Source organism: Daphnia magna, linkage group LG7 (genome assembly GCF_020631705.1).
Source record: "Daphnia magna isolate NIES linkage group LG7, ASM2063170v1.1, whole genome shotgun sequence".
Taxonomy (NCBI): Eukaryota; Metazoa; Arthropoda; class Branchiopoda; order Diplostraca; family Daphniidae; genus Daphnia; species Daphnia magna.
In genome coordinates, this window is record NC_059188.1 from 4,216,981 (window position 1) to 4,237,325 (window position 20,345).

Below are 20,345 nucleotides of genomic sequence, written 5' to 3' on the forward strand. Positions count from 1 at the left end.
GTGAGCGGGATTAGGAGACCCCTGCAGAACCATCCATTGCAGATGCAATGGTTAGTTCGAGGGATTGGCGGAGAATACTGGAGGTAAGGGACTCAGTACAAGGTCTTGCATGTCTGCCGGCTGAAATAAACGAATTAAATTCCTTTTTACAGCCATGGCAGACATACTGGGTGGTGTACTGAACCCCTCTCCTAGAATGTCTTTCTTTTATGTGTGTCTCCGCCAATTGTCTCTTGCGATCCCCAGACCAGGGACCGCTACCTCGCTCACCTTGACAGGATTTCTCCCCACATTTTAAAATGTTTGGCAGAGGAACTGGGATTTTAATTATTGTCCCATGGAGTCTTACTCTAGTAGCATTTCTACTAGATGCTCCTACCTCTGCCATTGCTACCCTGGGCCCACTTACATATAAGAGTGTAAAACAGAAATTCTTAGGAAGTAAAAACAAAAATGAAATAAAATTCGGAAAAATATAGGGAGAAAAATTTAAAGACCAATTAAAAATATGATGAAAAATATATTTTTTTAAAGGATTTGATAGGATTAAAAAATAAATAAATAAATAATAAGGGAAATGGGAAAAAAAAATTTAAAAGAACGGAAAATGAGATGAAAAATGAATATAAATAAACAAGTAGAATGGAATATTAAAATTAAAGAAAAAATAGTATTGAATAAAAGCTAAATATTTGTTTTTGTAAAAACAGAAAAGTTTCTCGGATGAAGTTAGATAAAAGAGAAGAACAATATAACGAGCTAAAACATAACATCAATAAAACCCAGAGCCCTTTGAAAACACGTCTGCTCTCGACAAAGTCTAGCAGAAGAATATATAGGAATAAGATTCGACTGTGATGCGGGAGACCCGAGTTCGAATCCTGGTACAGCCTAATGTTTTTTCATGAATAGATGTCCATTACATGTCATATTTATAGCCAAATGAAAGCCCGTTCGGATATCCTTAGAATGTCTGACGGCGCTGTTGAGGGCGGTCAAAACCAAAAAAAAAATACATCCGTAGGACATCCAAATCGGATATCGGGCTGTCCGGAGGATATCAAAAAGATGTACTCAACATCCGACCCCGACATCTGTCGGACATCCGACGGACTGCCTTGTGTTTTGTGGATAACTATGAATGTATGTTGAGTCGATGTGTTCCCTAGTACGAGTTTTGCGTATGGAAACCGGTAATTATCCGGTTTTCCATACTGTTTGGGGGTGAAATCCTGGTATGCAATACCGGTGTATACCCTACTCACTGCGTATTTGAGGAGGTTATACACCGGTATTTGATACTTCGCTGATGTCATTGCGCTCGATGATCATTTTTATCAAGCTAAACATATCCTTCCTGTACTGGAATCGCATACCCTTTATGTACTCGTATGCAATACTCGTTTTTTCAAAGTTTCCAATAACGTTCTTTTTTCCTTTCCGTTATACCTAATTATACCAATATCTTTTCCCCATATTTTTATAGTTTGTATTAACCTTCTAAAACTATTTCATATTTCTTAAATTCATCCCGATTCGAATTTAAACCGTTCGTTGCTGTATATATAAAAGCGCTTAAAACATGTTACAAAACAACTTCGAATTGTATTAACAAAATGGCAGTTACGTAACGAAAAGTGAAACAAAGGAAGCATTGGGAATCTTGTAAACTGGAATTTTAAAAACAAAAATTTGGTTCCCTGCGACTTCTGCGAACACAGAGTTTCTTTGGAATGTTTGCATGTATTGATACATGAACGTTGAAGGTTACTTTCTTGGTCGTCAGTGTAAGTTTTCCGACGCAACGAGACAGTAAAAAGTTTACTGTCGGGGAATTTTAAACTCTCCTACAGCCTTTTCAAGCTTTGTAATCAATTTGTCCAACGCTGCTACCACACCGGTATCGTCTTTGGTGGCATCTACTGCAGTTTCAGCCACTAGATTGGCGGCGGCAGCGGTTACGGCGTCAATGTTGTTGAGTTTTCGATATTCATTAGCGCGAGCTTTTCGACAATTCTTTACTTAATGCACGAGATTTGTAATAGAAAACTTGTCTAGGCTTCGCTTATCGGTGAACATGTTACAAGATGCTAATAAAATAAATTTCATTAATAAAAGAAAATTATCATTTATCAAAAACTCATTACTTCCAAAAACAGCCAAAATATTCAGCATATTTGCAATCCCTTATCTCTTATCATTGGTTTTAGGGGCACTTCTCCATTGCAACTTTTGACTGGCCGAATCTCCAAAAATGGTTATGTACATCCTGTTAACGAATTTTTTTACATCTGCTTCACTCTTGTACGTGTTGTATAAGAAACCGACCTACAGATGATACAAAATGTTAGTGGAAATAGCAAAGACTGTTTAATAATACAACCTACAAGGCTAACAGCTAGATTTTTATCTGCCAAGCTAGTATTCACAGTTGTCAGCGTCTGAACACTATTGTATGGCAGTTCGGGAAATTGAGCCTTAACAACATCGTCGTGATATTCAGCTTGGTCTTGAATGCGAGCAGCTACATCGTGGGCACTTAGGTTATCCATTTTATCAATGATGTAGTTCAACTTGTTCTCGAGTAAACTCTGAAAACTTTGGGAGTTCTGGTGCATCTCAAACATCATATCCATAATGGTCAACACTAAAAAAATATAACGATTTAATGAAAACTACGGCCAAACGCTAAATTAACAATTATTTTAAGTTTAAAAATAAAAAAAAAAGACTTTTTTTTGTTGAATTGGTGTCTACATAGAAATCTCCATGACCGGATAGACTGCTGCCTGTTCCTGAATCCATGTCTTGCCAAACATCTTCGGAAAAATGCATGACGTCTGTATGTTTTTGCATCCAGTTATTGTTGCGTTGATGGCGTTGATATTGGTGTGGATCAAACGTTTGCAAATGATGAGGTTGCGCTGTGCCACTAACAGCATTTTGCAATGCTTCTCCTTCAAAACTTTCATTTTGAATATTTGCGATAAAATGATCGTCTGGTTCACCAGATGTACTGTTTTCTACTGCTCTCCAGTTTGCCGTATCAAGAATCCCGTTTGCTGGTGGAACAACTGGCAGCAATGTACTATCTGTAAAATTAACTATTAAAAAACGCTTTAAATCAATAAGCATTGTTGATACATGTATAAATATTACGTACCATCTGCGTTGTCGTTAGTTTGTTCCAAATTCAAGCCACGTTGAATTATGGCCGGATTGGCCAGAGAATTGGTATCTTCTTGGATTGCCATTGGTACTTCATTGGTTGTATTTGATCCTTGACCAAGTTCGGTATGTTGTGCTGAAATACAGTGGGAATATTTATGCACTGAAATCTAGAGCAGACTGACTTATAACATTGTTACATACCATCAGCAGCTGTTCCATTTGTTGCTTCCAGCGGTTTTCTAGTGTTCTTGCTGACACGTTGTTCGTCATCTTCCATTAAATTCTTTTCTTCTCCATTGGTTGGCTGACTGGGATCAAATACTTTTGTCGGTTTAGGAGCGCGTTTATTTCGTCCAAATGACTTTTCGGAATCAGATTGTAAAATATTTGCTACTTGTGACGATCCATTTGCAGCTGCCTTTGCTGCTTTAACAGCGATTGCATGTCTGACTGTATAATTAATTGGGAAGTTAGAAAAATTAGCTTAATGTATCTTACCAATAATAATACAATATTGGCTATAATTTGTAGCACATAATTACCAGGCTTGTCCAAATTGAGAATTGCAACTATGTCATATTCGAGCCATGATGTTTGAGGATGAGCATGTCGTTTGTAAATCTTGGGTTTCCAATCACATGGAAGCTTTTCTCCAGCTTTGTACGTGGGGTTTGGATAAACCAGAAATTCTTTTTTGGAAGAAAGCCATGTAACAGGGACGACAGACCATACATTTCTCATGGCTTTGAGTAACCAATCGTACTCAAGTGTGGCAACACAATAATACTTCAAGTCTAGCATGTTCGAAGAATCCTGCTCGCAACTTTTACCCATATTATTGTTGGTTTCTGTAGCTGAAACATTGCTGCTCTCTTAATCCAGTAGCAATGACGGAAAGTTTCCCTTCCAAGTATCATAAGGCCTGCCATCGATCTTTAATGGAACAAAAAAAATCATTTTAGCACGTTTGGAACATAAAGTAACTTTACATGTATTATAAATAATAAAGAAAAATCCTGGTAACTTATTTTGAAAATAGTCTTACTTGAACTTCCTTTTCCAGATCAATAGTATGTTGGATTGCTACCTACGATGATGCTTGTTGGTTCTTCATCTCATACTTTTCATGAGAAGACGAATTCAATATATATTTGTATAAGTGAACCACCCAAAATACTTAATAGAAGGAAATAACGTCACTGAAATTTTGTAAATCTTGAATTTTGGTATCTTAACTGGTGTGAAACCTCATGAAGATAACGTCATGGGCACAAGCATGCAAAGCGTGGCAATCAGACGAATTTTGAAGATGCTTGGACGGTAGCCCAGACTGGATGCATCAGCTAAGCGTTGCCATATAGTTGGTGTTTCAAAAAAAAAACTTTTTTTGATAATAAAAAATAGTCTAATAATATTGATCAATAAAAAAGTTCATTACATATTTCAAAGATTGTTTCTTAGAAATACTTGAACAATTAAATCCCAAGTTAATTTTCGACAACTAAGGACAACGCTGATCCCTATCTCTTCAGTTTTCCGTCTGCTAATTAGGATCAGTTTCGTCTCGTCTCCCACGCACGTTGCTCGTCTTTGTAGATTTCAATTAAGAATTTTTACGGTGAAATCATGAAGCATAAGTTAACGAACCAACAAGTGAGTCAGATCCTTCACGTAGGTGTTTATTTTAAAACATGTCGAAGAAAAAAGCAAGCATGACAGAAGAGTATAAAAATAAACTACGTAGTGCAGCTGACACTTTCCTGAGTGACTGGATTGTAAATGGGGTTCCATTTGAAATGTTGGAGAAGATAAAGAGCTCATCACCAAGTTTAATAACGCTTTTCCGTCTTAAGCAGCGACCGTTACAAAATATTGGCAACAATATTGGTATTGAAAATTCCCAATCATCATTGCTAAATTGCTCAGCAGCTGCAAGACTATTGTCAAGTAACGAAGAGGCACAATATAGGGTACTATATTGAAATCATATTTATTAAAAGTGATTGCTATATCGATCTCTTGAACTAATTCGTTATCTTATGCACATCCTATAGTCATCCAACTGTAACATTGATTCCATGCCTAATAACCAGCCCAAAGCTTTTGGAAATAATACATCATCCATTATCGAAGAGCCTCAACAGTGTGGTATGCAATACTGACTGTACTACCAACACAAATATCCATTAACAACAATTCTCATCCTGACATGGATACAGATCAAGAACAACCGGACACAAATCAGAATAAAGATGCCACAAGCAATCATCCTTCCTTAATAGTTGATTCTGAAAAAGATGTGGAAGACGAAGGAGGAGTACCTGTTGCTTTCTTGGGTCCAGATAACAATAGCTGGACCGACCAAAATCTCAGCCTTAAGACAATACTTCAACATTATGCTGTATACACAGACACGAAACTGAGTCACATGACCTATTTACTCGGGCTGTTAATCTTTCACAAACCTTTACCGGACTATGACTGTTTGCCGAGTACTGGAGAACAACTGCTGCATATAGACGGGAGGGATTTTGTCGGTTTATCATCGGACATGGAAGCTACTTTGGATGAAGAAAACAATGTCCAGGAAGAAACCTCGACGGGTAGCTCAAACTTTAATTTTCAATACATAGCTCTACGTAACATTCAATATTAAACTGTTCCACCCGTAATAGATAATCAGCCCTTAAGACGAAAAAGAAAACCCACTGCCGGGCACAGTTGATTTGCATGACGGCTACGGAAATGTCGTGAAGTACATGCATTTTGGGCTTGAATCAGCTCTTAAAGGAGATTCACCCGGTCTATATTTCAAGCACTCCAACCTTCTTCAATATGCATCGATTTATGCGACTAAACCGGAACTTTTACCAGATAGTATCAGGAAGAAGGTACAAAATATGTTTTGTGTCTTGAAATTTCCGTATTAAAACGCTTTTTCATTTCAGTCTTTAACTATTTCTAATTATTGGATTTGTCAGTTAAATCCACTATTAATTTACGAACTTATCATTTTTTCACATTTTTCTTTCTAGATTGAGACTTTTGACAGTGACCTTCAAATTAGAAAGGCAAAAGAGTCACTACTACGGTCAGCCGAAAATATCGTTCCAGAAGTGCTGAATGAAGTAAACATACGCGGAATCCCTCACTTTACAATCGATTTCAGCTTGGATGGTGTACAGCTTTTCCACAATTCAGAACAGTCTGAATGTATACCAATAATGGTTGCAGTTCACGCAATAAGTGAGTCACCTTCTGCCTATTCTACTACTTTGAAAACTCGGTATCCTATAATTGTTGGTATTGCTCATGGCAAGACCAAGCCAACTGCGAAATCACTCGTACGTCATCTGTTTAATGAGCTCAGCCGACTATGCCCTGACAACCGCAATCCTAAGGAAACAGCTGGTCGTGAATTTACAGTATCGCTTAAATGTGCCGTAGCTGACTGGATTTTTCGAGCGTTTTTAAAACGTATAAAAGGCCCTACTGGATTTTGGTGTTGCGAGCGATGCATCCAGCGCGGGGTAAGTTGCGCTTTACCCCGACCCCAAAAAAAAAGAGTCAAAAACCGTGCAACTGAGAGATCTTAATGCTCCACGACGTCTGAATGAAGATTTCTTAAAGTATGTAAAAAGTGACGATTGTTCAGATGAACATCTTCTAGGTCTGAACGATTTGTCTCCTTTTATTGACATAAATTTTCCTGTGGTTTCCGGATTCAGCATAGATGCCATGCACACAATGTATGCCGGGTGCCTTAGGCGAAGGTTAATTGGAATTGTTTCACTAACAACAGAAGGAAAATTGAATAGTACTAGTTTAGCTGCTGTTAATACCAGATTGAAGCTTTTCGAAAAATGCAAACCATCCGAATTCGAGAGACATGTTCGCTCTCTGTCTAATTGTATTGAGAAATATAAAATGCATGAGCTTCGGGATTTTCTAATGTACAACCTTTTCCCTGTTTTTTCTGGAATCCTTCAAGGTAACCAGTTAGAAAACATAATGCTATTGCAGTATGGCATGTTGTTGTTGGGTGGGTTTGATCCAAAGCCAGTTCCAACCGCAGATATTTTGGAAGCTACGCGCGTTTTTAAATTATACGTTCAACAAATAATCGATTTTGGTTATCCTGTTCGACCCACCATTCACGCTATTATACATCTGCCAGAGGATGCGAACAATTTTGAATGTGGAGTTGAATGCCAGAGCGCATTTTTGTATGAAAATTTTTATCGTTTTTTCCGCAGAAGTCTAAGATCCGGTAGTAAGCCACTGGAACAGTATAGAAACCAGCTTGTTCGGCGTAGTAAATATTTATTACAAACCGCGTCTGACGGGACAATATTAGAGACGGGACAGCAATTCAAAATGGAAGTAAAAAACGAGAGCTAGAACGGTTCGATAGAAAAATAGTTCTAAACTTTTCCATTCGTAACGCCAAAAGTGACAACCCCCATAAAGTTATGAAATTCCCAGAATTTTCCTTGTCCAACATGTTCCCAAATAATGTTTGCATGTTAAAAAATGGAAAAATTGTGGTGTGTACTGATATAGTTGAATATCCGAAAGGAAGCAAGATATTTAGTATCGTGGGTTTCAGATTTCTAACTGTCGAAAACGCATTTGCAACACCATACCCATCTTATAAATTCAAAACACATGTTGTATCTAAATTGGATCATGCAGTTGATGAATGGAATGTGAATAGCATTATGTGTAAAATGTATGCTATGCCGCTTAAATTGTCTGATTATGGTAGTTTACCGGACATTACAGTGTCTCTCTCATCTGATAAATGGTTTGTCACACCAGTTAGACATACGTTATAAATTTTTCCGTGGTAACTAGTATTCAATAAACAAATTTTCACAAATGACCATGCTGGTGTTTTACAAAAAATTTATAATATAAAAGTGTATCAAAAGAAATATTATATGTGAAAAACTGCAACTCAATAGTTCAGTAGAATTTAAGGTTAAACGACTTGGTATAAATCGGGCTAAATCAAAGAAAATGCAAGAGTAATATTTGAAAAGAAATTGCCGTTAAAGAACTGGGTATAAAAGGGGTTGAATCTTAGAAAATTGTACTGTAATACTTGAATAGAAATTGCCGTTATTACGCTGGGTATAAACAGAGTTAAATCTGAGGAACTACAAATATAATAGTTGAACAAAAATAGCCGTAAATAGACTTGGTATAAAAGGGGTTTGACCTGGGAAACTAAAACTGTAATAGTTGAACAGAAATTATCGTTAAAGAACTGGGTAAATAAAAGGTTAAATCTGAGAAACTGTTACTCTAATATTTGAACATGTATTGCCGTAGAAAACACCGTGTCAAAATTAGTAGTATACGAGAAAACCAAACCGTTACATCATGTGAAAGGCAAAGTTATAATCACTCTATTTTTACCCTTTTTTTTCCGAGTAGTTTTTGTGTTGAAAAAACCAAACCGCTTTTTTTCTCCAAACGCGTACTAGGGTTAATTGCCCTGGTACGAATCCATTGCTTGAATATCTTATGACAACTGTTCAAAATGATCCAATAATTAAATTCAAAAAATGGGAGTCAACAGACCGTACTATGTTGCACAACCTGGAACTACCTAGTATTGAGTTTGTCAAATTATTGGTGTACAAAATCGATAAATTGACAAGTCATCATTTTATCGCCAAATCTCAATCAAGATTTAGTCGTGAATTGAAAGCTAACTTGTCTTTGAATCAATGCCTTTTGCAAGGGGATTTTTCCCAAAACTACTCTATGTTGAGTCAGGATTCAACGCAGTCATCTTTTTTTTCCCCGCCACCTCAATGTACATTGCCTACTTTCATTGCCTACATCAATTTAGACGGTAAAATCATTTCACATAGTATGTGTGTTTTCTCAAACGACATGAATCATAACACAGCTGCTGTACAGTATCCTGCACAAAAATCCGAACACCGATTTAATTTTTTAAAGCCACCTATTGGCGGGGTAGTGGGTTTTTTGTTTGTTTTTCTTTAAGGGGGAGGTTTAGACGGGGTGATGGACACGACAGGGTAGGGTTGGGTAAGTCTAGACATTTTAAAAAGGTGCCTTAAGGTATTACGCTTTAAGGCAAGTTACAGGTTGGGACATTTTTGCAACCCCCAGGGTGGTGTGTTTTTTAAAACGACAGTTGGAAATTTAGGGCTTGGGCTTGGTAATGTTGCTTACCGAATCAATTTAGCTTATGTTCCAGCTGCCTGTAAATGTTTACGTCGCTGTCAATGGCGTAGGTATAGCGTTTCTGAATGTGATGCTGGAGATCAGTGTTCGATTCCAGATGAGGTGATGAGTTAATATGGGTAACTTATGAGAAATTCTCGTTTATGTATATAAAATAAATTTTCATCGAGCAATATGTTCTTTTTTTGTTTATTAAATAATTTTAAAAATAATAATCTCCTTCGTTCTAGAGAAATTAATATTTCCAGCAAATTCGAATGAAGAATATTATAACGATACTAAATATTTTGCAATTCCTTATTTTTTTTATTGTAAAATTCTCTTTTATTTTCTGTTAATTTTCAATTTTCAAAAAACAAAACAAACAAAAGCAAACAAAAACAAACAAATAATTTCGCCCCTCGGATGCAGACGTTATTATGGCAGAGAAAAGAAAATTTGGCAATGGGGGTCTTAGTGCAAAACAGAAACAAAAACAAGCAAATGCAAGGGATCATAGGTTGTGCTAAACAAAAATAAACAAAAGTAAACAATAGCAGATGACATTGGGGTAGGATATTACAATAAACAAAAATAAACAAAGATTTTACATATTTAGGTATTAAATAAAACACAAACAAACTAAATGAACAAAATGAAAGTAAAATATGGGAAAAGATAAAAGAGAATGGTGGATTTAACAATGGGGGTAAAGTGTTTTCCATAAGCTCTCTACTTCTTCTTGATTTGGGGTACGTTGATGGTTCCTTGCCTTCCAGTTGATGAAGATGTAGGCAGCCAGAAGAGTAAACGCTTGCCGGAGATACCCTATTGGCCCAAAATGACCACGAATCAGATCTTCTTTTGATGTCTTGCAGCCCTTTTGACGCATGATTCCTTCCAACCAGCTCCAAATGGTGAGGCGTTCAGGACACTGGAACATCAGATGCTCATCGGTTTCGGGGTCTTGATGGCAGATTGGGCATTTTGCGTCCTTGTTGGGATCCAACCGATGGCATCTGGTCCTGGTAGGGAAAAGTCGCTGGTTGAACAGGAACATGGTCTCTCTGATGTTATTAGGAAGGGCTGCAGTCGCCTTCCAGATTCGTGGCCAATCCAGATTAGGCCTCAGGATCTCCAGCTTTCCCATGGTCGTCACCTCCAGGACCCAATGGTTGTAAGTTTTCCGATGAACCATTGGATTCCCCTGCACCAGGATTGAAGATGCAAAGAGTTGCTTGATTTGATGCAGGGGTTCCTGAAGGTAATAGGGCCTCTTCATGACTGCTACGGGTACGGTGTTGTCCTTGTAGAGTGGCAATAGGGTTCGGAGAGGGAAGGACATCCAATACCGAAGTAGAGAGCTTTCTGGGCTGTTGGGGCCTGTCAGGACTTGTTTGACAGTACGGTATATTACAGTTTTTTTCGGCCTTTCTACTTTTCCCATCAATAGGAACTTCATGACAACCTTTGAAACCTGGTCAGCTATATTTGAATTACAAGGTAATACCTGTGCAATATACGCAGTTCCCGAGAGAGCCTTCGACTTGAGGAAAATTACCTTTTGGTAAATATTAAAACGTCGACAGGCATTCTCTCGCAGAATACCATTTAGAGAGCCGAATGCATCATTCCAGACCCTACCAGCTGTCTCGACTATGGAGTGAGAGAATTTAATTCCTAACAGGGACAATGTTGGTGCTGACACAAGCCACTCAAGAGGCCAAATTGATCTAGAGCTCCAAGTCCCGAGTCCCAGGGCTTTTGTTTTCTCCTTATTCATCCTTGCCTTTGTCCACTGACAGAACAAGTCAAGGACTTGTCCTGCCCTGGTAAAATCTTCGTCACATGAAACGCAAATGGTGACGTCATCAACAAAGGCTCTGACAGTGAGTTTTTCATTAAACAATGATATACCCTTGAGAGCTCGAGATAAACGCACAAGTAATGGCTCAATGTATAGAACGAAGAGATGGACAGATAGGGAGCATCCCTGGCGAATCGACTGAATATCATAAATCACCCCAGCCACCTCTGATCCGTTGAGGATTGACATTCCTGTTACAGAATACATAGTCTGTAACCAACGGACGAAAGTGGTGGGGTAACCCATAACATCTAGAATCCTCCAGAGGACTTCCCTGTTAACCAGGTCGTAGGCCTTTTCAAAGTCAACTCCAAGTCGCCGCCATAAATAAATTACACAAGAATTTACTAATAGGTCCCAACGAGACTCGAACTCGTGATCTCCTGCTTACTAGGCAGGCGCTTTGCCATCTAAGCCATGCGACCATTGATGTAATTAAGCTGTTGACAATTAAAAATATTTGAATGTGATGAAAACAGATCATGAAAACCAACAGTCTTTACAATCTCAAAGTATCATAAACATGTGATAATATCATAATTTTGCAACTAAATTATTGTCATTAGACTAGATATCGTATATAAATTTTTACAAACTTTTAGAGACGATATCTATTTAAAACCTAAAGATTAACACAGAAATTTAATTACACAAGAATTTACTAATAGGTCCCAACGAGACTCGAACTCGTGATCTCCTGCTTACTAGGCAGGCGCTTTGCCATCTAAGCCATGCGACCATTGATATAATTAAGCTGTTGACAATTAAAAATCTTTGAATGTGAAGAAAACAGATCATGAAAACCAACAGTCTTTACAATCTCAAAGTATCATAAACATGTGATAATATCATAATTTTGTAACAAAATTATTGTCATTAGACTAGATATCGTATATCAATTTATACAAACTTTTAGTGACGATATCTTTTTAAACCCTAGAGATTAACACAAAAATTTAATTACACAAGAATTTACTGGTAGGTCCCAACGAGACTCGAACTCGTGATCTCCTGCTTACTAGGCAGGCGCTTTGCCATCTAAGCCATGCGACCATTGATGTAATTAAGCTGTTGACAATTAAAAATATTTGAATGTGATGAAAACAGATCATGAAAACCAACAGTCTTTACAATCTCAAAGTATCATAAACATGTGATAATATCATAATTTTGTAACAAAATTATTGTCATTAGACTAGATATCGTATATCAATTTATACAAACTTAAAGTGGCGATATCTTTTTAAACACTAAAGATTAACATAGAAATTTAATTACACATGAATTTAATAATAGGTCCCAACGAGACTCGAACTCGTGATCTCCTGCTTACTAGGCAGCCGCTTTACCATCTATGCCATGCGACCATTGATATACTTAAGCTGTTAACAATTAAAAATCTTTGAATGTGATGAAAACAGATCATGAAAACCAACAGTCTTTACAATCTCAAAGTATCATAAACATGTGATAATATCATAATTTTGTAACAAAATTATTGTTATTAGACTAGATATCGTACATCAATTCATACAAACTTTTAGAGACGATATCTATTTAAACCCTAAAGATTAACACAGAAATTTAATTTCACAAGAATCTACTAATAGGTCCCAACGAGACTCGAACTCGTGATCTACTGCTTATTACGCAGGCGCTTTGCCATCTAAGCCATGCGACCATTGTTGTTCTTAACTGTTACTGGGTGGTTTAAGCGGACAAGTTTTATTTTGAGACTACAGATACCAAACAGGGAGCTGGAAAAGGACGAATATTAATCTTTGTTCTTTCCCCGTCAGATCTTGGTTTGTCTCTGCCCTTGATAATTCCTTTCCCCCGCTTGAGTCCTACTGCTCACCCGTCGCCGTTCCTTACGCCATCTTTTACCCGAAAGAGCGGTGGTTAATGGAAAGGGGTTGAAGAATTATGATGCATCTTGAACACGGCCGACCCTGTTTTCTGAAGAGAAAACATTCCGCTTTTCTTCTTCTTCCAGGAGACATAGTTTCACGACCGCCTTGTGGTACTCTCCATGTTGAGTGGCCACTATCGCCGAGCGCACAATTCCATCAGTACCTGTAAAAACTTGCGTAATTTTTCCCAGTGGCCAATGCCCTTTCGCTGATTTGGAATCAACCACAATGACGATATCGCCGATCTTGATGTTTCGCTTGTGTTCCAGCCATTTCCGTCGTTCAATCTGGCGCGGGAGATATTCCCGGAGCCAACGATGCCAAAACTGTTTGGCCAAGGCAAGTGCCGCTCTGTAGCGCTGACAACAGTTAACGTCACGCTCGTCGACGATGTTCAGTGGCACATATGGATTGGCTCTTCCAATTAACAAGTGGTACGGCGTCAGGGCCTCTGGATCGTGTGGGTCAACGCTAACATGCGTTAACGGTCTGCTATTAAGTAGGCCTTGGACTAAAGTGAGTGCGGTCCTCAATACTTCGTCTGTGGTTGTTTGCCCGTGCAAGACGGCGGCAAGGGCGGTTTTGGCTGAGCGGATGAGCCTCTCCCACGCGCCTCCGAAGTGGGGGGCATAAGAAGGGTTGAAATGCCAGGTTGTCTGCTACGTGGCCTCCTTACTGATGAATTCCGCCTTATTCCAACTTGCTATTCCGTCGCTAATTTCTTTCGCGGCCGATGTAAAATTTGTTTCGTTATCACTGTAACAGTGGGTTGGTTTGCCTTTGTGAACTACGAATCGACTGTAGGCTCGTAGGAAAGAGTCCATCTCCATAGACTCCACCATTTCGAGATGAACCGCGCGAGTCGTCATGCAAGTAAGTATGATGCCATAACGTTTAAGTTGACGTCGAAACATTTTTACAATTAAGGGGCCGAACATGTCGACTCCTGTATGTGTAAATACGGGATTGTGGGCCTTGAGGCGGCAGGCAGGTAGCGCGGCCATGTAGGCAGGGACTGATGATGGATTTAATTGTTGATCTACCTTTAAGCACCCAATACGTCGAGCGTAAATTGCTCAACATGTACTCCGTTGTCGCATGGGCCAAGTCGTTATGCAGTTTTTGAATAACAAGAGTTGTAAACCTATGTTAAGGATGGAGAAGGATCGGATGTCTAACTGAATACGGAGCTTCTGCCCTTTGGATTCGCCCACCGACACGAAGAATTCCGTCGTGGTCTAGGAAAGGCGACAGCTGCGCGAGTTTTGAGTCTGGTTGAATGGGACGCCGATCCATAATGCAATTGATTTCTTGAGAAAAGTGAGCCTGCTGGGATAGCTTTACAAGAAATTGCTTTGCTGCTGAGATTTCCTGTGTAGACAGTTCAGTGGAGGGAGGATGATTATTAGTTTTTTCGTGTCTGGTTTTGTGAAACATGTTGAAGAGCCGTTGAATGTAGGCGGTGGTTCGGACGATTAAATCGACTGAGGATCTCCTTTCCATTAGGGTTTCGAACCGATTGGTTTCGGCTTCTCCTGACAGGCCGACCCAGATTCGAGGGTCAACATTATCGTCTTTCTTGACTTCCGGATCCAACTCGTTTGCAGAGGCTACGTAGGGATCAATAGGGAATGTGGGCCAGTTTTCTCGTGGTTTTTTTAGGAAGTCTGGTCCCTGGAACCAGCGGTGTTGGTCCGTCATTTGTTTCGGCGAAACTCCCCTACAGCAATCATCGGCGGGATTTTCTTTACTAGGAACGTATCGCCAGTCGTTAGCGTTTTTTGGTTCCAACATCTCTCCTACTCTGTTGGCGACGTAGGAGTGGTAGCGGCAGTGTTCTGAAGTTAACCATCTCAAGACGGTAGTTGAGTCGGTCCAAATAGTTACATTGTTGATCGTAGCGTCGAGCTCGGCCTTCACGGTGTTAATCAATCGATATGCCACAAGGGCGCCGTTCAGCTCGAGCGGTGGGATGGTAATTGGTTTTTTGGGGGAGATCCTGGACTTGGCAATGACAAAGGCTACCTCGATTCTACTTCGAAATTGAGTCCTAATATAGACCACAGCTTCGTAACCCTTTTCCGAAGCGTCGGAAAATGCATGAAGTTCGATGGCAGTCGGTTTTTCATTGGTAGACTTGTAGCAGCGTTGAAGGTTGATTTGACTCAGGGATTCAAGTGATAAATTCCATTCTTCCCAACGGATTATGATACTACGATCCAGAATTTCGTCCCATGTTGTTGATGTTTCCCAGGCGTCTCGTAGCAGCTGCTTTGACATAAACATAACCGGAGCTAGGAAGCCCAACGGATCGAAAACGCTGGCTGCTGAACGTAATAAGTCTCTTTTAGTTGTTCCTATTGTTGGAACCTTCACTTGGAGCTCGAATGCGTCGCTTTGACAGTTCCAGGTGAGACCAAGGGTTCTCTCCGTCGGAAGGTCGTCCATGTCCAAATTAAGAGTAGGTTTTGATAACAGCGGGTCTGGTAGTGCAGAGAGGATCTTTTTGTCGGCGGAGGCCCATTGGGTGAGTTTAAACCCTCCGCGAAGGAGGCATTCTCTGAGTTGCTTACTGACATACATGGCTTCGGCTTGATCGTCGAATGACTCCATGTAATTGTCGACGTAGAAATAGTTAATGATCCTGTTGGTGACTCCTGGAAAGTCTTCTTCATTATCTGCTCCGGTGCGCCGTAGTGCGTATGAACAGATGGTGGGTGACGAGACGGCGCCAAATATCTGCACTTGCATTTCCATAATTTTTGGCTGTTCCAGCGATCCAGGTTCTCTCCACAGATATCTTAAGGCTGGCCGATCACCGGGAGAAACCTTCACTTGGTGGAACATTTTTTCAATATCTGCCGTCACTGGAAATTTAGCTCGTCGGAAGCGCATCAATAGACCTACAAGGCTAGTCAGCAGGTCAGGCCCTTTGAGCAGCCGATCGTTAAGGGAAACTTTGTTAAATCTTGCTGATGCATCGAATACTGTCCTCACCTTGTCCGGCTTTTGTGAGTTTACTACGCCATGATGGGGAAGATAAAAGAACTTTCCTGGTGGAGTGGCGTCCGCCTCGGCTCTTGAAATCTCCCTGGCGTGTCCTAAGGCGACGTACTCTGCCATATTCGATGCGTATTTAAGTGCAAAAGGGGGTCGGATCTGAATTTATCTTCGAGTGAGCGAAGCCGTCGGAAGGCTGCCGAGTAATTGTCGGGCAGGTGTGGTTCTGCTGATTTGAAGGGCAGGCCGATCTCATACCGCTCACTATCGTGTCTTATCGACATTTCAATTTTCTGGAGGGCTATCACGTCGTTTTGCGGGACTGGAGCTTTAACGTTCGGGTGTGTGCCTATCATCTCACCGGTGATAAAGTCTTGAACGACTTTCTTGAAATGGGCTTCATTTTCTTCAATAGTGAGAGTGAAAACGTGGCTAATATTGTGTTGTCTAGAAGGATTTGTCTTGTCCAATTTTCCTACTACACACCAACCAAAGGGAGTGGAGAGCGCCATGGGTGCGTTTTTCCATTGGTGTTCTCTTCTTGATTCAACGACGTCGTGGGCGTCGGTTAGTTCCATTCCTATCAATACGGTGACTTCACCGCCGTCGATTTCTTGTAGCTTGATGTCTCTAAGATGAGGCCATTTGGTGAGTGTGGTTGGGGGGATGCTACGTCTGTGAATGTTGAGTTTGTCGATCGAGTAGGCTTCGTCGACGTCGAATTCCTCGGAGCGATTCAATGGCGTTATTGTGAATCGCACCTTTCTTGTCCTGATGAGGGGGTCTTGAGCGTGGAAGGTACCAAATTTTGATCTGCTCCATTCCCCTTCTAGCGACAGGTACGTGGAGACATCGTCACGAATAAGAGTAACTCTGCTACCGCGGTCGAGAAGTCCATAGGTCTTGAATTCCTTTTCCGTTGGCGCGTACAATGATTGGAACTATCGGTAGGAAGGTATAATCGTCGATTGGGTAGGTGAAGCCACAAAACTGGGATATTGTATAGCTGTCTCTGCTTCGTTGTTGGTGCTGTCTTGGGTTAGATCGCCACATGACTGGGGCGCCATGGAGGAGGACGTGATGCCGGTATTTACAGCCTTCAATCGGACAGTTTTTGTCTTGGCCGCATTCGATACTTCGATGGCCTCCCTTTAAACAACGACAGCAGAGTCTTTTTCCTTTGATGAGCTGGGCTCGTTTTTCTGGGGATAAGCCCTTGAAGCGTTGGCAGTGATCGAGTTGATGGGATTCTTTACATCCTGCTGGACAGCCATTTGCTGCGTTTTTTTCATGGGGGGATATATTGAAGACAGCGTGACGGTCACGATACTGTTTGTCTCTGCTACTGTCTCTTGGTGCCGATGTTTGTGTTCTCGATTCTTCCATGTACGACTCGTCTAGCCAATCGTCAAAGTCGACAAGCGTGGAAAGTCTCGGCTGGAGACTCCAGCTCTTCTTTCCCCAACTCTTGCGGAGGCTGATGGGAAGTTTAGCAGCAAGTTGTTGGATAATGGCATAGCATCCCAGTTGAGACTCGTAGCCGCCGTACTTCAGCGTGCACACTACCCCTCGTACCTTGGCGCTGAACTTTTGCAGTGCTTTGTAATCGTCTTCTTTAAAGGCCGAGAGCGCCATTAGTTTTTCGTTACAAGCCTGGGCTACTAATTGGGGGTTGCCGTATTTTCGATGAAGTTCCTTCAGGGCATGTGGGTAGAGGCCTGGGTGTAAAAGTGCATCACCGATACGGTCGCGAACATCATGGCGTAAGCTATTGCGTAGATGATAAAGGCGTTCTGCATCCGAAGTACAAGCATCATGTATAAGTATCTTGAAGCCCGCGATAAAGGACGGCCAATCTTGCGGGTCGCCAGAAAACGTCTGGATCGACATTTGTGGCGCTCTGGGGGGAGCTGAATGCGGAGCAGGCTGGTTGAAGTCCGGCACGCCTAAATTAGTGATCCACATATCAGGTTGTTGGAAACCATACGATGCTGGTTTGCCGTCAGGCAATGAAAAGAAAGTGGTAGGGCTTGGCTGCGTGGTGTAATTTGAACCGCCTGTGATTGTAAAATAGCCGGCCGATGATGCGGTCGGTACTGTTTGTGTGTTTGGAAAGTAATTTGGCTGATTGACGGACGTTACTGTCGTCGTTGATGGCCGCGGACGGTTGAAGTTTGTCTCGGTTGTGAACGTAACGTTGTGCTGAGTCACTGGGGTCGATCTTGTCGTTGCAGGCGGTCCGGTGACTATAGTATGATTATAGGGAGTAGCTGGAGCTTGAGTAGATTGAACCGTTGAAGTAACGTTGACATTTGAGACTGGCTGTACTTGTTGGTTGGAGACGGGCGGGATGGTTACGGATGGACGAGCCGTGTTATCACGGGGTAATGCAGCGGTGGATGGAACTGGCTGATTAAGTGATACGGCGGTTGTCCTTGGAGCCGTCGGATTTGGGGTCGCCATAGTTGTTGCTGTCGGGATCGGAGGAACTGTATTGTCGCTGTTTACGGTGAGATGGTCTGTAATTGCAGGGGTAGTTGCGAGTGGTCGTTGGACCACGGTGGCTTGATTGCTGGAAGTGGCTACTGTCGTGGCGGCTGAACTACTGACGGTTTCTTGATTTTGCCAGAAAGGGTTGCTTGGGTTTGGTGTGGTGAGAATCTCCCAGGTTTGACTGGGCTGTGGTTCGGAATGAGGTGGATTTATGATGGGCGCCTTTGAAATAGCGGGAGTGACTGTGCGGGGCCTTTTCGCTGCGGAGCAACTAGTCGATGGATCTCTATTGTTTGGTTCAGTTTGCAGTTGGTCTGTTCCTATCTTTGCTGAGTTTGGCAGTGTCGGAAAAAGATCTGGAGTAGAGATTGAAGACGTGGTGGATGTTTCATCGATGCGGCTCTCGAGGTGGGCTTCTATGAGGGCGAAGCATTCATTCGTTCTTGTGTCGACTTCTGTTTGCCATACGTCTTCACCTGTGTTGTCTTCGCTAGGAAGAGCCTGGTTGTACAGGCTATTAAGTTTAGTACATTCGTGAAGGATTTCAGCGAGTTGATTACGGTACACTTTTAATACCTTTCGGCTACCTCTCTCTTCCATATGGTTCATGATTCTAGTCATCAATTTTGTGTGTCGCGCCTTTTCGCTCGTTCTCAAACTTTTTATGGTGTCTGGGCTCTCCTTTTCTAAGTCGTCATCGTCAGCACGGGTAGCCATTGAAAGGTTTGACGAAGAAAAAAAAAAAGGAAAAAAGGTTAATAGAAGGCAGTTTCTCTTCTCTTCGTTTTGCGGTGTCGGATGGCTGATGACATGGATCGGGACACCTCTCTCGCCTGTCGTTCGAGTGATTTCTTCTCTGGCGTTTTCTCGTGAGTTGGAGTGGGGGTTAAGCTAGCTAGTAATTCTGGCAGTTGTACGGCCGAATACTGTTGCGCCGGACGAATGAGTGAGAGCAATGGGCGCGGCGATTCAGGCCGGTAAACGACCGAACGCTCCGGTGTCGAGGAGAAAAAACAGTGGGGTGATGATTCGGGCCGGCAAACGACCGAGCGATCGGAGGTTGATGAGACAGGAGATTCAGGCCGGTAAACGACCGAACGCTCCGGGGTTGATGTGGAAGAGGGGGGAGATTCAGGCCGGTAAACGACCGAACGCTCGTTCAATGATGATAAATTTGGTAGTGGGGTGATTGACTGCTCCTCGTGCTGTTCAAGAAGGTGGTTTTGTGATGAGGGATGGCGTGGAGATGCAGCTGGAATGAGCGAGTCAATGGCTAAGCGTGGTGTTTCGTCGATTTGGTCTGAGTCGGAGCCGTGACTCGAGGGAAGTTCTCTTGCTCTTCCAAATTAGCTAGCTGGATTCGAATTGCTTCGTCTCTCTCTCTGGCTGCCGTTATTCGACGTTTTGTTCTTCTTGCCTTGTCACGTTGTCTACCTTCTGTAGATCGACAACTTCGTTGCCTTTTACCAGGCATCCGTAGTGGAGGGTAGAAGGATGGCTGGGATGCTCTCAGATCTGAGTGGTGGGGATCAAGTGCTAGGCACGAGATCGTCGCGTGGTGACCACGCCGTTGACTTCTCTCTCAGTATTGTTCTGACTCAGTGGGGTTCTTTGTCTTCCCGGTCGATGCACCAAAATGTTCAGAACTGATACTGGGTGGTTTAAGCGGACAAGTTTTATTTTGAGACTACAGAAAC

General features: G+C 41.5%; 3 protein-coding genes, 3 non-coding genes and 1 pseudogene across 7 annotated transcripts; 1 reads left to right on the forward strand and 6 right to left on the reverse strand.

Annotated features, from left to right (window-relative positions):
* Positions 1 to 1,585: 1,585 nt before the first annotated feature.
* LOC116916874 lies at positions 1,586 to 4,479 on the reverse strand. 2 transcript variants are annotated; one of them, XM_032922188.2, is made up of 8 exons: positions 4,217 to 4,479; positions 3,714 to 4,104; positions 3,373 to 3,621; positions 3,164 to 3,304; positions 2,733 to 3,092; positions 2,388 to 2,647; positions 2,148 to 2,328; positions 1,586 to 2,090 (listed from the first exon to the last, which is right to left on the reverse strand). In XM_032922188.2, exons 2-7 carry the CDS (start codon positions 4,003 to 4,005, stop codon positions 2,188 to 2,190), a joined length of 1,443 nt encoding a protein of 480 aa, XP_032778079.2. In that variant the 5' UTR covers positions 4,006 to 4,104; positions 4,217 to 4,479; the 3' UTR covers positions 1,586 to 2,090; positions 2,148 to 2,187. The 2 variants fall into 2 exon arrangements, with proteins under 2 accessions (XP_032778079.2, XP_032778074.2); XM_032922183.2 differs by having other exon boundaries at positions 2,733 to 3,104.
* Positions 4,480 to 4,717: 238 nt separating this feature from the next.
* LOC123474309 lies at positions 4,718 to 8,103 on the forward strand (annotated as a pseudogene).
* A 3,491-nt stretch (positions 8,104 to 11,594) lies between these two features.
* Trnat-agu lies at positions 11,595 to 11,667 on the reverse strand. Its single transcript has one exon. It is a non-coding gene; the product is annotated as a tRNA-Thr (tRNA).
* A 241-nt stretch (positions 11,668 to 11,908) lies between these two features.
* Trnat-agu lies at positions 11,909 to 11,981 on the reverse strand. Its single transcript has one exon. It is a non-coding gene; the product is annotated as a tRNA-Thr (tRNA).
* A 241-nt stretch (positions 11,982 to 12,222) lies between these two features.
* On the reverse strand, positions 12,223 to 12,295 carry Trnat-agu. Its single transcript has one exon. It is a non-coding gene; the product is annotated as a tRNA-Thr (tRNA).
* A 2,009-nt stretch (positions 12,296 to 14,304) lies between these two features.
* Positions 14,305 to 16,278, reverse strand: LOC116934896. The gene has a single exon (XM_032942324.2). The coding sequence runs from the start codon at positions 16,276 to 16,278 to the stop codon at positions 14,305 to 14,307; it is 1,974 nt and encodes a 657-aa protein (XP_032798215.2).
* A 753-nt stretch (positions 16,279 to 17,031) lies between these two features.
* On the reverse strand, positions 17,032 to 20,122 carry LOC123474447 (mediator of DNA damage checkpoint protein 1-like). The gene is given in 4 exon segments (XM_045176659.1): positions 17,032 to 18,901; positions 19,236 to 19,241; positions 19,459 to 19,978; positions 19,981 to 20,122. Coding segments are annotated over 4 exon segments (2,538 nt in total).
* Between the last annotated feature and the right edge of the window lie 223 nt (positions 20,123 to 20,345).

What these genes read in the sequence shown, in the direction of transcription:
- LOC116916874 (XM_032922183.2), bottom strand. Translation starts at nt 4,005, where the DNA reads ATGGGTAAAAGTTGCGAGCAGGATTCTTCGAACATGCTAGACTTGAAG. An exon ending in AAATGGAACAGCTGCTGATG is followed by an intron (nt 3,305 to 3,372) that starts GTATGTAACAAT and finishes ACTGTATTTCAG; the next exon opens with CACAACATACCGAACTTGGT. An exon ending in AAAATCTAGCTGTTAGCCTT is followed by an intron (nt 2,329 to 2,387) that starts GTAGGTTGTATT and finishes TATCATCTGTAG; the next exon opens with GTCGGTTTCTTATACAACAC.
- LOC116934896 (XM_032942324.2), bottom strand. Translation starts at nt 16,278, where the DNA reads ATGGCAGAGTACGTCGCCTTAGGACACGCCAGGGAGATTTCAAGAGCC.